This window comes from Delphinus delphis, chromosome 9 (genome assembly GCF_949987515.2).
Source record: "Delphinus delphis chromosome 9, mDelDel1.2, whole genome shotgun sequence".
Classification (NCBI taxonomy): domain Eukaryota; kingdom Metazoa; phylum Chordata; class Mammalia; order Artiodactyla; family Delphinidae; genus Delphinus; species Delphinus delphis.
Window position 1 is genome coordinate 46,471,047 of NC_082691.1, and position 17,123 is coordinate 46,488,169.

At 35.5% G+C, this 17,123-nt stretch overlaps 1 protein-coding gene across 9 annotated transcripts in view; it reads right to left on the reverse strand.

Moving 5' to 3' along the window:
* Positions 1 to 17,123, reverse strand: part of MIOS (meiosis regulator for oocyte development) — a 119,081-nt gene that overhangs the window by 25,211 nt on the left and 76,747 nt on the right. For all 9 annotated transcript variants that reach the window (XR_009520613.1, XR_009520615.1, XR_011246597.1 and 6 more), the window contains 2 exons: positions 4,321 to 4,575; positions 1,431 to 1,600 (listed from right to left, as the gene is read on the reverse strand). Coding sequence is in view for 2 of the 9 variants with exons in the window: in XM_060020470.2 (XP_059876453.1) it covers positions 1,431 to 1,600; positions 4,321 to 4,575 (425 nt within the window). In the remaining 7 variants the exon portion in view is untranslated. The remainder of the gene's footprint in view (positions 1 to 1,430; positions 1,601 to 4,320; positions 4,576 to 17,123) is intronic.

Here is a 17,123-nt window from a genome sequence, read left to right on the forward strand (position 1 = left end):
ACAATATACTTCTCTATCAATTTAAAATCTGAACAATCCATTTCTTTTTCTAGTCTTCATTGTCCTCTACCACTTCCTAAAAGTATCATTTTATTTCTTCAAGATGCAACATTTAAAGTCTTCTGTTTAACAACAGAGAGTAATAATTGTAAAAACAAAACAAAAAAACCCCAACATGCTCTTGGATATTAATCTGAAGTGGTTAGAAAGGTTCAATAGTAATTCGTTAAAAGTAATGAACAAAACACATACAGAATTGTCAAAATGGACACTAACAACATTTATTAACATATTCATTCATTTATCTCAATAAAATACATGTTTTTATAAATTCTTTGGAACTGACATTTAAATCAATTATCAATGTGTATTTTATAATATTGGGTTGGCCAAAAAGTTCCCTCAGTTTTTAAGTAAAAGTTGACACATTTTTCATTTTCACCAAGAACTTTATTGAACAATGTATTCACTATTTTGTTCTACTACCTTCTGCCATTTTTCAGGCAACTTCATAATTCCATCTTCCCAAAACTTTTTATCTTTTTGAACTAAGAACTGTTCCAGGTGCCTATTACAGTCACAATACAATCGAACAAAATTGTTTCGAATGAAGTTAAAAGTGCTACTAGAGCCATCTTACAGAAAAAAATGAAAAAACTTTTTAGCCAACCCAATAAATGCTACAATTGCAAAAAAAAAATAGAAATACATTTTGCCTTAGAAGGTTCTTCTCAGGGCTAGAAAGAAGCCCAACAAATGCCAAGAAAGTTGTGGGACTAAGGTGAAGCTTAAAACCCAATAACTAAAACTGATAAGCAACCCTCACTTCTTTCTTTCTGCACTTTGTGATAAAGAACCTATTTGGTGATGTGTTCATAAGTGATTAAAGCAGGAGAGGAAAAAAAAAAACAAAAAGCAATGAAAAGACCAAATAGTGAAAAAATAAAATAGTCCACTGTAAGTAGTGTGATCATATAATTTATTCTCCAATCTGGTACATGTCTGTGAATGACAAATACTAACTCAGACAAGATACATGGTTATCCTGACCATAACTGATCATGTATTGATTTACTTAATTAAGAAAAAAGCCAAAAACAAAAACATCATACACACATTTAAAAGATTATATTTCAATATAATATGCATGTTTCTATAGTTGTAGAGTTCTAGAGCTCAGTTCCTAAGCTAAAGGATAAAATCTTATTCCTCCAATGTCCGTAAATTATATCATTAAAACCATTAAAAAAAAATCAAGTTCAGTTTGCTATCGGCTAACTCCAAATGTTTAAGATACCTTATTTTAAACAATATAAAATGCATCGAAATATGACATTATTTTATGCAACTGACATTTGAAAATTTTAACAAAATTAGATTAAAAACTCCTATCTTAAAAGGAGAGTCTCATGAAACAGAAATTAGCTTACCAATACTCCATCATAAGATCCTGTTTCACTTGTCAGAAATGCAAACATGACACACAGATACGGGTTGTTTAACTGTAATCGTAAAGTGCTGCACATTTCTCTCCAAAGTGAGTTCTTCTCATCTGTATAACCCGATAAAGCCATTGCTACCACATTAAGATTCAGATCACCTGCATATTAAAAAGAGACAGCTAATCAAAGTAATCAAAAGCTTAATGTCTCCTAGTTCTTCAACCATAACAAATAAAGATCAGAGGGTGAATTTGCCCCCCAGAAAAATAAGACCATTAGAATAAGGGTTTTGACACAGACTAGAATATCTGGCAAAAACCACAAGCAAAAATTTCCATTTTTATAAAACTTCTACCCATATTGCAAATCCTGTGCAGGACAAGCACATCTTTTAATTCTCAAGTTTTCATCCCAGACAGATTCCTACACAGTATGTTAGCTTAGGACCTAAATGAAGAGTAGTGAAGCAATACTATCAGAATCATTGCCAACTTCATGAACAAGTTAATTTATGTGGAGATGTTTCAAAGTGTTGATAGTAAATATTATTGTATCTCAGGACTACAATTTTCAAAATCATTTGTTTTCCTATTCCTACATATATAATGCTCATGCTTATGTATATGTTTTATCAGCAAAGTACTGAAAGCCAATATTTCAGCGTTCTTATTACAGTATTATACTTTTAATTTTTCTAGGACCAAATTAACTATTATTATAGTATTATACTTTTAATTTTTCCAGGAAAAATTAACTATCAGAATGATCACAGAACTGTATTTAGACATAATTGCAACAAAGCATTTGTTACCGATAGTCTTTTAAACATTTGTTCTTAGCAGTTTATACGGCTGCTGATGAGCTGCTAGCCTGGCAGTCAGCCCTACGGCTGCCTAGCCATCTAACATTAAGTTTAGCTTCAAAAGAGAAAATTAAATTCATCTTTAGCTTTTACTCTTAAGTGTTTTCTACATTTATTATAGCAACTTTATTAGGTTTCTTGATCCTAATCATTTACTCTTTTTTTTCCAAATAAAACAGCATTTCCCACTTTATGTTCTTAATAGCCTGTTCCTCATTTCTATAAACATTTTCCCCAAGTTATTTTGTGCCTGCTTCCTGTGCTTATTCTGTTAAAGTCTTTTTTCTTTCTTCCCTTCTTTCTTCCTCTTTCTTTCTCTCTCTCTCCCCCCACCCCGCTCTTTTTCTTTCCTTCTTTCCTTTCCTTCTCTCTCTCCCCCCTCTCTCTCTCTCCCTCCTTCCCTCCCTCCCTTCCTTTCATTTTTTTAACATCTTTATTGGAGTATAATTGCTTTACAATGGTGTGTTAGTTTCTGCTTTATAACAAAGTGAATCAGCTATACATATACATATATCCCCATTTCTCCTCCCTCTTGCATCTCCCTGCCACCCTCCCTATCCCACCCTCTAGGTGGTCACAAAGCACCGAGCTGATCTCCCTGTGCTATGCGGCTGCTTCCCACTAGCTATCTATTTTACATTTGGTAGTATATATATGTCCATGCCACTCTCTCACTTCGTCCCCAGCTTACCCTTCCCCTTCCCCATGTCCTTAACTCCATTCTCTATGCCTGCATCTTTATTCCTGTCCTGCCCCTAGGTTCTTCAGAACCTTTTTTTTTGTTTTAGATTCCAAATATATGTGTTAGCATACGGTATTTGTTTTACTCTTTCTGACTTTAACATTAAGAAACAACAACAAAGGAATATCTTCTTTGAATCCTGCTTAGAACAATTTATCTCCAAATGGAAAGGAATATTTGATTCACAGAAATCTTTTCTCCAGTCCTCAACCAGGTTATTCAAATCACTGAAAAGATACTTTTCCCCTATTGTTAGTATGGGTGTTTAAATCTAACACCAAATTTTCCAGGTACACAAGACAAGGATTATCATGCTCTAAGGTCATAGTAAAATTAGAATTAGAAATGGCTTTAAATATCAATTCTTTTTTCCATCACCACATATCTTCTACTGCACTCTCAAATGGGGAAGACTTATGCTAGAGCAAAACTAAAGGAAAAGAGGGCAATCTGGGCAAAACATTAGCTTTTTCAACTTTTAGACTGCAAGTAAATATATTACAGTTAATTGCAGGTGTTTTTCCTATGGTACCACAGAACTGTAGTAGCTTCAAAATGGACCAGCAAATAAAAATTAAGTATTCTGAATACTCATAAATAATTCGGCCGGGTGTATTAAAAACTGATAGGTATATATACATCTTGAAGTGAAATATTCCCAATAAGAAAAAAACTGAATTCCTGGATTAAGATTTATTTCTCTGAGTTTTCTCTTGCAAAATGTCAGGGTGAAAACTTTATCACATATCTTTGTTTCTTCTTTTTCAAAAAAATATTAAATGGAAACTATGTTCAAATCAGCAGACTCAAGTAGAAACACTTTTGCATATCAAAGTATGATTTTTATAAGAATCTATGTTAGTCTAACTAAAAGTGTCATTCAGTTTCCTAAAAGTCAACCAAAAACCATACAAAAAATAAAGCATAAACTAAAATACACTCAAATGTTTGCCATAAAAATGCCTGCAAACTAAAGTAGTCCTAATCTCCAAGAAAATACATTTTTTAAATGTATGTGAACTATCTTCAAGGAAAGAACACTGAAATGAACACACTTGAGTATTCCTTATAATATTAAGAAGACAATTAAGACATTTCCTTTTTCAATAAACAAAAGGGATGGACTAAACATTTACTTTAATAGACACAGTTCTGTGCTAATTTCTCTTTCAAAAAAATTTACCAAAAATATTGATTAGAGTTTTAACAATTATCAGCATCTTTTCTTTCAAGGATTCTATGAACGGCAAATATCTTACTATATAACCCAATACCTTTTTCTGAAGATGCCCCTTCATTCAGGATCTGGATTGCTCGTCGAATATCCAAGTTGAACAATGCCACAGCGGCAGCTCTCTCCCATTCCCCTTCTTGTACAAGGGAGTTCAAAAATGGCCCCACGTCGACATCCGTTCCTTTCTTTATCCACCCACAAAGCTGTAAAGCTAAGATTCTCTCTTCATTTAAATTCTGAATATCAGTTTGCTTATCCAACCCACTCCAATTATGTCTGCTGCTTTCTACCATTCCTAAAAAGAAAAACATCTTTATATTATTGTTTATTAGTTTTTGAAATGTGTTTGGAAAATAAGTCAGTTTTACATAGGACTATTTCTACATTAGATTTTAAATATTCAGCTTCTCAGCCACAATTTCATGATAGCATAAGTATAAAACATGCCACAAACAAAACACATTTTACATGTTGCTAAGTACAAACTTCCCCGAGTTACCAGAAAGAGCTGTGGGACTAACAGTCAATGCTTGATGGGTGGCTATGTGAGTCACTGCTTCAGAGCAGCCTCCCTGACCACCTAATCTAAAATAGGGTGCCACCTGTATTATCTAACTAACCATTGGTTCCTCTATGTCCTTTAGCACTAACATAAGCTCCCATATTTTATTTAATTTATTTTCAGTCTTATCTCTTCTCCTACTAGAACATAAGCTCTTACTAGAACATACGCTCCAAAAGGGCTGGCATCTTTTCTTTTTTTATTTGAAAGGTATCCCCAGTGTTTGAGATTCGATACTCACACTCTCTCCCTCCCCCTTCTGCCACTCTATGTATGAATACATACATCTATATGAAAAAAATGAGATCAAAAACATCAAAGTACTTTGAAATGTTAAGTACTAAGCTAAAATACAACAGGAATTATTTGAAGGTTCTCCCCCCTTACTAAACCAGGAGACTTTAGGGCCTCATTTTCTTTTCACAAGGAATTTAAATAATTCTTGTAACATTACTTAGATTGCAATCAAGGCAGCTGATCCTAACGGGAGGATAATTTCACGTAAGATGATACTTGGTGCCAAATTAAGGTAAAAGAAAGATGAAACTTAAGGACTCTATTAATTGCAACTCAAATTCTTAAAAGTTCTAGAAAGTTTTACCATCAAAATTGTCAATTATTTGTTCTTATTTTAACGAAAAGGATTTTCAGAATAAACTGAATTAGGAAGCAAGAATGTCCAACATTACAAATGTCTTTTATTAGTAGTAATTTACACTTGTAATTTACAGCATCCTACATTTATACAGTTACATATAATACAGTAATTATACATTTGTAGGGACTTCCCTGGTGGCGCAGTGGTTTAGAATCTGCCTGCCAATGCAGGGGACACGGGTTCACTCCATGGTCCGGAAAGATCCCACATGCCACAGAGCAACTAAGCCCGTGCGCCACAACTACTGAGCCTGCACTCTAGACCCCACGAGCCACAGTTACTGAAGCCCGCATACCTAGAGCCCGTGCTCCGCAACAAAAGAAGCCATCACAATAAGAAACCCGAACACTGCAACAAAGAGTAGGCCCCACTCAACTAGAGAAAGCCCACGCACAGCAACGAAGACCCAAGGCAGACAAAAAAAAGAAAAAATAAAGAGAATACCTGCACATCAAAAAGAGGAACCGTGCTGCTCTATATGCAACCATGAGGGAAGTCAGTGAAGACAAAATCACTTATAGTTTATGAAAGTGAGATTTTAAGAACTCTGAGAAAACTTAGAATTAAATGATAAAGTTAATAAAACACGTTAAAAATTAAAGAAGACTTTTTATTCTGAATAACAAATTTAAACTGTTTAAATAGTATGTAGTCATTAAATTTCATGTAGAACAAGCTGCAGATGTACTATAAGGTATTTACTTTCTTATCTCCTGTATAAATTTTGGATTCAGTACTGATGATATTATTTAATTAACGGTAAAAATTTAAGCAGGTGAACAAAAAGCAATTTATTTGTTAAACAATTCCTCACAGCTTAATAATTTCTAGTCTCTTAGAGTTTTTATTTTCTAGAAATTGCGTCATGGAATAGAGATCAGTGTGTATGAATCCAAAGAGTTCAGTGCTAGGAGGTGGAAAAGTATCCTGCAAGTGCATGGATACTGTGTCACATTATTTTGGCTGCTCAGAGACCTTCCCACTGCTTAATAACTATGCTACAAGAAATTCAGGTTATCAAATAAGCAATGTGATATTACTGTGGGTTTTTAAGTACAGTCATATTATGATTTTTAGTATGCATAAATTTTTAAATATGATTAATTTAAATCTATTTATACACATTATGTAATACTAAAGTGACAAGACTGTATCCCCAAAATTTGAGACTACTCTATATATAAATAATAAAATCAATGTTTTATGATGGTTGTGAGGGAAACAAGTGAAACAAGTTCACTTAAACATTAAAAAACATTTAAAATATTTTTTTGTTTCAAATACTACATCAAGCAAACACTATGCTACCTGTAGTTATAAGTTTGTTGCATTTTTACATCTATATAATAACAAAGCAGTAATTTTATCCAGTGTTTATAAGAACATTTTTGTTCTTAAAAACCTAAATCCCAGCAATTCTGCCCGTTAAAAGTAATTCTTCTTAACAGACATGCTTTCTAGATCAGTTTACCATTTAAGTATGAAAAATATTTTCATCATGTTGGATGGAAAGCTGACCAACATCATATAATTTTCTGCCACCTTAAAAGAAGGAATTATACCTATTGACAACACTGTGACCCTGCTCCACAAGACGTACAAGGCATTCCCTCAGAGCATGCATTCTCTTCTTCCTGATCGATTTCAACACTTGGCCCTTCCAAAAAACTAGCCTTATCTCCACCGGCCTACACCTCCAAGATTCTACCCACTCCTATCACAGACACACTTCAAATTATTTCTTCTCCAAAAGAGCCACTTTCTAACAACAACCTCACAGCCTTCCAGCTCACAATCTCAACCTCACAATCTCTTGACCACTCATATCTTTACTTATTAGTCTTCTGTCATTTTCCTCCCTAACCAAGTTAGATCCCAAGGACCAACGAATGAACTATTCTCTTTCCAGTATTCTTAACTCTCCTGGCCCATTGTCTTTTATTCTTTCTTCTGCTAAAGCAACATTGCCCCACAGTCCTCCCATTTCTCAAGACAACTCTCTCTCCTCTTCTCTGTATCTCCTCTCCACAGCCTCCCTGCTCTTCTCAACAAGCAAACCTACTATGTTGAGAAAGTAGGAGCCATCAAGTGGAAAACCTGTCAGTGTCTGATCACTGAACATTAAACAACCTGCATACCTTTCCCCTCTCCCTACTGTGGAGTAGGTGTACATCCTCCTGTGTGTAAAGCCAATCTTTCACCTGTGCTTTGGATCCCTTCCTAGGAATTCTGCTTTTCAGCCTCTTTACTCTGCATCTTCCAACCTCTTTCTAAGGTTTCCTCTCATCAGCATTTAAACACACTTTAATCAATTCCATGTTAAAAACAAAAACAACACAAAAGCCCTCCCATGACTCCAGATTCACCTGCTGCTATCACTGTATATCTTTTTATCCTCCTTCATACAGTCAAATTTCTTGAAAGAATTAATTAAAATGGATGACCTCTTTCTTCACCCTACATTTCCTGCCCATTGGACATCTCTATCTAGCTATATTCAATTTATCCCAAAATAAACTCTTTTCTTATTTTCAAATGCATTCTACCTATGTTATTCCTATCTAATTAACTGCTATTAGTATTATCCCAGTTGTCTTAGCATGCTTTCATTTTTCCTTCCCCTCCATCCCCTGAATCCGATTAATTAAATTCTGTCCCACTCTCTATCCACATTTCTCTAGCTCTTCTGCCACTTACCTTCGTAAGAACATCATCATATCTTGCCTGATAACTGTGGCTTCTGAGGTCCCTGCTATCAATCTTGATCCCCTCCAATCCATTCCACACACAGAGTGACAGCTCTAAAACACAAATTTCCCTAAACCCTCACCATGATTTCTAAGTCCTGGTTACCCCACTGCCTCAATTCTCTCTTCGCGTCCTCTCTCACACTCTGTTCCTGCAATACTGAATGTGCTATGCTCCCTTTCCTCTGGGATCACTGCATATGCTGCTCCCTGTCTGAACCCTGTCTTTGCCTTTACCTCTTGCAGGAAACCAACACTAATTCCTAAAACCAGATTATGAATTCTTCTATACTTAATTGTCTGTTCTTCCTCATATTATAACTATTTACTTGTCCATATTCTGAAGTATACTTGACCCTTGAACAACATGGGTTTGAACTGCATGGGTCCACTTATACACAGTTTTCAATAAAGACAGTACCTGTGTTTTTATTTTATAGATCTCTAAATGTGGGGAAAAGTTAGTGTTCGATTAAAGATCACAATACGTGGAAACAAAAGAACGAGGGTTTGAGTCCTGATTCTACCAAACTGTTTCAGCTTCCTGTCCTTGAATGAGTCATTTATCAATTTCTTTGTTTTTCAGGCAGAAATACAAGTACACAGATTTTTGAGTGGGGTAAAAGGGATCAGTAACCCTAACTACCCCCTCTCCTTGTTTAAGGGTCAACTGTAGAATGTAAACTCCCCAAGAGCAGAAATGATATCTATCTTGTATAGTCTCCATGAGTGAAGAGACTTAGCTATCTTGTTTACAGTTATGTCTCCAGTTCCTAGGAGAATTCTTGGCATATAGTGAGCATGTAATGAATACCTGCCGAATGAATGAATAAATTTACCTCATATTACAGTTGTAAGAATTAAAGTAACATGGAGAAAGCAACTAGTATGATGTCTAATTTATAGTAAGCACTCACTATATATTACCTGTCACCAAAGTTAAAATTTAGCTCTAATAAACTTGTGCATTAGGTAATGGTGGGCAAGATGGCTCAATGTGTTGACTTACTATGTGTTGAATTATTAGAGATACAATTAGAAAAGAAGTATGGCCAGAGAAAAGACTGGAACTTAGGACTGCCAACTTTGACAGTCATTTCCCTACTTTTTACTTTTTGGGTTGCAGAAACAAAATATCTAAACCAAACCAAACAAAAAGCCAAAAGTCTATCAATGAGATAATCTTTCCAACAGTAGTCTTTTTTAGTTTGGGTAAAGACTACTCTTGACTCAAGACAAGATACTCAGTTTGTCTCTACTGCACCAGAAACATATAAAGATATTCCATTTCCCCCCCTTGCTTTTCCTCAGAGGTAGTGTATTGGCTTTTCCCTGAAATATATCAAAGTACAGCTAGATCAGTCCCTCCCATCAGGAAGCTTGCACAAGCCTCTTAGATAGCCTCATCCACAGAGGGCAGACAGAAGAAGCAAGAAGAACTACAATCCTTCAGCCTGTGGAATGAAAACCATATTCACAGAAAGACAGACAAAATAAAAAGGCAGAGGACTATGTACCAGATAAAGGAAAAAGATAAAACCCCAGAAAAACAACTAAATAAAGTGGAGACAGGCAACCTTCCAGAAAAATAATTCAGAATAATGATAGTGAAGATGACCCAGGATCTTGGAAAAAGAACGGAGACAAACATCGAGAAGATGCAAGAAATGTTTAAAAGAACAAACAAAGATGAACAATACAATAACTGAAATGAAAAATACACTAGAAGGAAACAATAGCAGAATAACTAAAGCAAAAGAACAGACAACTGAACTGGAAGACAGAATGGTGGAAATTACTGCCATGGAACAGAATAAAGAAAAAAGAAAGAAAACAAATGAAGACAGCCCAAGAGACCTCTGGGACAACATTGAATGCACCAACATTTGCATTATAGGGGTCCCAGAAGGAGACAAGAGAGAGAAAGGACCCAAGAAAATATTTGAGAGACTGTAGTCAAAAACTTCCCGAACATGGGAAAGGAAATAGGCACCCAAGTCCAGGAAGTGCAGAGAGTTACAGGCAGGATAAACCCAAGGAGAAACACTCCAAGACCCATAGTAATCAAACAACAAAAATTAAAGACAAAGAAAAATTATTAAAAACAACAAGGGAAAACTAACAAATAACATACAAGGGGACTCCAATAAAGTTAACAGCTGATTTCTCAGCAGAAACTCTATGAGCCAGAAGGGAGTGGCACAATATATTTAAAGTGATGAAAAGGAAGAACCTACAACCAAGATTACTCTACCCAGCAAGGATCTCATTCAGATTCGACAGAGAAATCAAAGCTTTACAGATAAGCAAAAGCTAAGAGAATTCAGCACCACCAAACCAGCTCTACAGTAGATGCTAAAGGAACTTCTCTAAGAGGGAAACACAAGAGAAGAAAAGGACCTACAAAAACAAACCCAAAACAATTAAGAAAATGGTCATAGGAACACACATATAGAAAATTACCTTAAATATGAAAGGATTAAATGCTCCAACTAGGGCTTCCCTGGTGGCGCAGTGGTTGAGAGTCTGCCTGCCAATGCAGGGGACACGGGTTTGCGCCCCGGTCCGGGAAGATCCCACATGCTGTGGAGCGGCTGGGCCTGTGAGCCATGGCTGCTGAGCCTGCGCGTCCAGAGCCTATGCTCTGCAACAGGAGAGCCCACAACAGTGAGAGGCCCGTGTACTGGCAAAAAAAAAAAAAAAAAAGCTCCAACCAAAAGACACAGGCTTGCTGAATGGATACAAAAACAAGTCCTGTCTATATGCTACCGACAAGAGACCCACTTCAGACCTAGGGACACATACAGACTGAAAGTGAGGGGATGGAAAAAGATATTCCATGCAAATGGAAATCAAAAGAAAGCTGGAGTAGCAATACTCATATAAGATAAAATAGATTTTAAAATACAGAATGTTACAACAGGCAAGTAGGGACACTACATAATGATCAAGAGATCAATCCAAGAAGATATAACAATTATAAATATATATGCACCCAACATAGGAGCATCTCAATACAAAAGGCAATTGTTAACAGCTATAAAAGAAGAAATCGACAGTAACACAATAATAGTGGGGGACTTTAACACTTCACTTACACCAACTGATAGATCATCCAGACACAAAATTAATAAGGAAACACAAGCTTTAAATGACACAATAGAGCAGAGAGATTTAACTGATATCTATAGGACATTCCATCTGAAAACAGCCGATTACACTTTCTTCTCAAGTGCACACAGAACATTCTCCAGGACAGATCACATCTTGGGTAACAAAGCAAGCCTCAGTAAATTTAAGAAAACTGAAATCATATCAAGCATCTTTTCTGACTACAACGCTATGAGATTATAAATAAATTAAAGGGAAAAAACATAAAAAACACAAACACACTGAGGCTAAACAACAGATTACTAAATAACCAAGAGATCACTGAAGAAACCATAGAGGAAATCAGAAAATACCTAGAGACAAATGACAATGAAAACACGATGAACCAAAACCTATGGGATGCAGCAAAAGCAGTTCTAAGAGGGAAGTTTATAGCTATACAATCCTACCTCAAGAAACAAGAAAAATCTCAAATAAACAATCCAACCTTACACTTAAAAGAACTAGAGAAAGAACAAACAAAACCCAAAGTTAGTAGAAGGAAAGAAATCATAACTATCAGAGCAGAAATAAATGAAACAGAAACAAAGAAAACAAGAGCAAAGATCAATAAAACTAAAAGCTGGTTCTTTGAGAAGATAAATAAAATTGATAAACCTTTAGCCAGACTCATCAAGAAAAAGAGGGAGAGGACTCAAATCAATAAAATTAGAAATGAAAAAGGAGAAGTTACAACGGACACCACAGAAATACAAAGCATCCTAAGAGACTACTACAAGCAACACTATGCCAATAAAATGGACAACCTGGAAGAAATGGACAAATTCTTAGAAAGTTATAACCTTCCAAGACTTATCCAGGAAGAAGTAGAAAATATGAACAGACCAATCACAAGCACTGAAATTGAAACTGTGATTAAAAATCTTCCAACAAACAGAAGTCCAGGACCAGATGGCTTCACAGGTGAATTCTATCAAACATTTAAAGAAGAGCTAATATCCATCCTTCTCAAACTCTTCCAAAAAATTGCAGAGGAAGGAACACTCCCAAACTCATTCTACGAGGCCACCATCACCCTGATACCAAAACCAGACAAAGATATCACAAAAACAGAAAATTACAGACCAATATCACTGACGAATATAGATGCAAAAATCCTCAAGAAAATACTAGCAAACAGAATCCAACAACACATTAAAAGGATCATACACCATGATCAAGTGGGATTTATCCCAGGGATGCAAGAATTCTTCAATATATGCAGATCAATCAGTGTGATACACCATATTAACAAATTGAAGAATAAAAACCATATGATCATCTCAATAGATGCAAAAAAACCTTTTGACAAAATTCAACACCCATTTATGATAAAAACCCTCCAGAAAGTGGGCATAGAGGGAACTTACCTCAACATAATTAAGGCCATATATGACAAACCCACAGCAAACATCATTCTCAAAGGTGAAAAACTGAAAGCATTTCCTCTAAGATCAGGAACAAGACAATGATGTCCACTCTCGCCACTATTATTCAACAGTTTTGGAAGTCCTAGCCACGGCAATCAGAGAAGAGAAAGAAAGAAAAGAAATACAAATTGGAAAAGAAGTAAAACTGTTACTGTTTCCAGATGACATGATACTATACACAGATAATCCTAAAGATGCCACCAGAAGACTACTAGAGCTAATCAATGAATTTGGTAAAGGTGCAGGATACAAAATTAATTCACAGAAATCACTTGCATTCCTATACACTAACAACAAAAACTCAGAAAGAGAAATTAAGGAAACAAACCCATTCACCATTGCAACAAAAAGAATAAAATACCTAGGAATAAACCTACCTAAGGAGGTAAAAGACCTGTAGTCAGAAAACTATAAGACACTGATGAAAGAAATCAAAGATGACACAAACAAATGGAGACATATGCCATGTTCTTGGATGGGAAGAATCAATATTGTGAAAATGACTATACTACCCAAAGCAATCTACAGATTCAATGCAATCCCTATCAAATTACCAATGGCATTTTTTACAAACCTAGAACAAGAAATCTTAAAATTTGTATGGAGACACAAAAGATGCCTGAATAGCCAAAGCAACCTTGAAGAAAAAAAAAAAAACAGAGCTGAGGAATCAGACTTCCTGACTTCAGACTCTACTACAAAGTTACAGTAATCAAGACAATATGGTACTAGCACAAAAACAGAAACACAGATCCATGGAACAGGATAGAAATTCCAGAGATAAACCCACGCATCTATGGTCAACTAATCTATGACAAAGGAAGAAAGGAGAAAAGACAGTCTCTTCAATAAGTGGTGCTGGGAAAACTGGACAGCCATATGTAAAAGAATGAAATTAGAATACTCCCTAACACCACATACAAAAATAAACTCAAAATGGATTAAAGACCTAAATGTAAGACCAGACACTATAAAACTCTTACAGGAAAGCATAGGAAGAACACTCTTTGACATAAATCACATCAAGATTTTTGACCCTTCTCCTAGAGTAATGGAAATAAAAACAAAAATAAACAAATGGGACCTAATGAAACTTAAAAGCTTTTGCACAGCAAAGGAAACCATAAACAAGATGAAAAGGCAACCCTCAGAGTGGGAGAAAATATCTGCAAACAAATCAGTGGACAAAGGATTAAACTCCAAAATATATAAACAGCTCATGCAGCTCACCCCAATCAAAAGATGGGAAGAAGACCTAAATGGGCAGGAGACATTTCTCCAAAGATAACATAGAGATGGCCAAGAGGCACATGAAAAGCTGCTCAACATCACTAATTATTAGAGAAATGCAAATCAAAACTACAATGAGGTATCACCTCACACCAGTTAGAATGGGCACCATCAGAAAATCTACAAACAACAAATGTTGGAGAGGGTGTGAGGAAAAGGGAATCCTCTTGCACTGTTGGTGGGAATGTAAATTGATATAGCCACTATGGAGAACAGTATGGAGGTTCCTCAAAAAACTAAAAATAGAATTACCATATGACCCAGCAATCCCACTACTGGGCATATACCCAGAGAAAACCATAATTCAAAAAGACACATGCACCTCAGTGTTTATTGCAACACTATTTACAATAGCCAGGTCATGGAAGCAACCTAAATGCCCACTGACATACAAATGGATAAAGAAGATGTGGTACATACATACAATGGAATATTACTCAGCCATAAAAAGGAAGGAAATTGGGTCATTTGTAGAGATGTGGATGGACATAGAGACTGTGATACAAGTGAAGTAAGTCAGAAAGAGAAAAACAAATATCGCATGTTAACGCATATATGGGGAATCTAGAAAAATGGTACAGATGAACTGGTTTGCAAGGCAGAAACAGACACACAGATGTAGAGAACAAACGTATAGACACCAAGGGGGGCATGTGGCAGGTGGGGGGGGGATTAAAAAAAAAAAAAGGTACAGCAGAAAAAATAAACCGCAGAATATTGAGAATGCAATGTGGTCGGACCTACTATATAGCTGTAAATACTATTTATGGGGGTAATACATAACTGTCCTTTTACTTTTATTAATAAAAATGGAAGTCTCTAATTAAACTCTTTCATTTTGTTATTTATAATAAAACTTACTTTTTTGGGTCAAGAGCTAATGAGAGAACACCAAAATGAAATAGATGATATAAGTAGTCTACTGAATCTTCAATGTGAACCACAGTAATTTAGAAGTCCTTTAAAAAAATCAAAATAATATAACCATTTAATTGAAATGTCTAATGTACTCTTATTAAAAAACAGCATTTTATTTTGTATTTTTTTGTAGAGTATTTATGAAAGTCCTATTAAAAAAAAGTTAGATTTATTACTTCTACTGCCACTCTTTGACTAAATAATGTAAACTGCTTTTCTAGCAGCTTGAGTTGGGCCCAAATTTGACTGCTATCAAAAACTAGATACCAAATCCTAGGTTGGGAAGATAACTATAATATAACCCACAATTCAATCCCAATAAAGACAATAAGAACAACTGTTTAAAGAAGTCAGTGAAAAAACAGTAAGTTTGGCTCTTCTGTCATCTTTATTTTACTCTTAAATAGTTTATTAATTTCAATCTTACATTAATTCATGCATCATTCAATCATCAAAGACTACTTCACATACAGATGGCCAAAAAACACATGAAAAGTTGCTCAACATCACTAATTATTAGAGAAATGCAAATCAAAACTACAGTGAGGTATCACCTCACACCAGTCAGAATGACTATAATCAAAAATCTACAAACCATAAATGATGGAGAGGGTGTGGAGAAAAGGGAACCCTTCCACACTGTTGGTGAGAATGTAAATTGAAACAGCCACTATGGAGAACAGTATGCATGTTCTTTAAAAAACTAAAAATAGGGCTTCCCTGGTGGCACAGTGGTTGAAGAGTCCGCCTGCTGATGCAGGGGACACGAGTTCGTGCCCTGGTCCGGGAGGGTCCCACATGTCACGGAGCGGCTGCGCCCGTGAGCCATGGCCACTGGGCCTGCGCATCTGGAACCTGTGCTCCCCAACGGGAGAGGCCACATCAGTGAGAGGCCCGCGTACCGCAAAAAAAAACCAAACTAAAAATAGAGCTACCATATGACCCACCAACCCCACTCCTGGCCATATATCCAGAGAAAACCATAATTTGAAAGGATGCATGCACCGCAATGTTCATTGCAGCACTATTTACAATACCCAGGACATGGAAGCAACCTAAATGTCAATCAACAGACGAATGGATAAAGAAGATGTGGTGTGTGTGTATATATATATATATATATATATATATATATATATAGATGCATGCAATGGAATATTACTCAGCCATAAAAAGGAACAAAATAATGCCATTTGCAGCGACATGGATGGACCCAGAGATTGTCATACAGCGTGAAGTCAGAAAGAGAAAGACAAATATCATATAATACTGCTTATACGTGGAATCCAGAAAAATGAACTTATTCGCAAAGGAGAAATAGAGTCACAGATGTAGAAAACAAGCTTATAGTTACCAATGGGGGAAGCAGGGTTGGGGAGTGGATGAATTGGGAGTTGGGATTGACATATATACACTACTATATATAAAACAGATAACTAATGAGAACCTACTGTATACCACAGTGAACTCTAATCAATGCTCTGTGGTGACCTAAATGGGAAGGAAATCTAAAAAAGAGTGGATATATGTGTATGTATAACTGATTCACTTTGCTGTACAGCAGAAAGTAACACAATATTGTAAAGCACCTATATTCCAATAAAAATTAATTTAAAAAAAAAGAAAGGAAAAAAGGAAACTGAAACTACAGCAATTAAAAAATAAAGACTATTTCAGGTAAGACACCTCAGGTAAGGCCATATCTCATGTCATAGTTATACAGTACTTACCACTGGGTAGCTAAGTGAGAGGGTTTAGGCAGCAAAATAAAAAGGGGTCTCCTTCAGTTGGAAAAATTTTAATTTAGTTTTTATAAAAGCAAATACTGTGATAAAATCTGAACCAACAACCAGGATCCTATAAATCCTCTAATGTAATACCTTTCAAAGTGGGTCTTCAAAACCACTAATAGTGAATAAATTAATGAATAAATTTAGAAAGTCAATCACTTCAAAGAACCAAGACTCCTTCCAAAAAGAATTTTAAATATAAGAACAATTATGCATTTAACGCAACAATTCACTAAAAATATCTAGTCAAAAACAACACAACAAAAAAAGAATATTTATGTATACTATCCTGAGATAA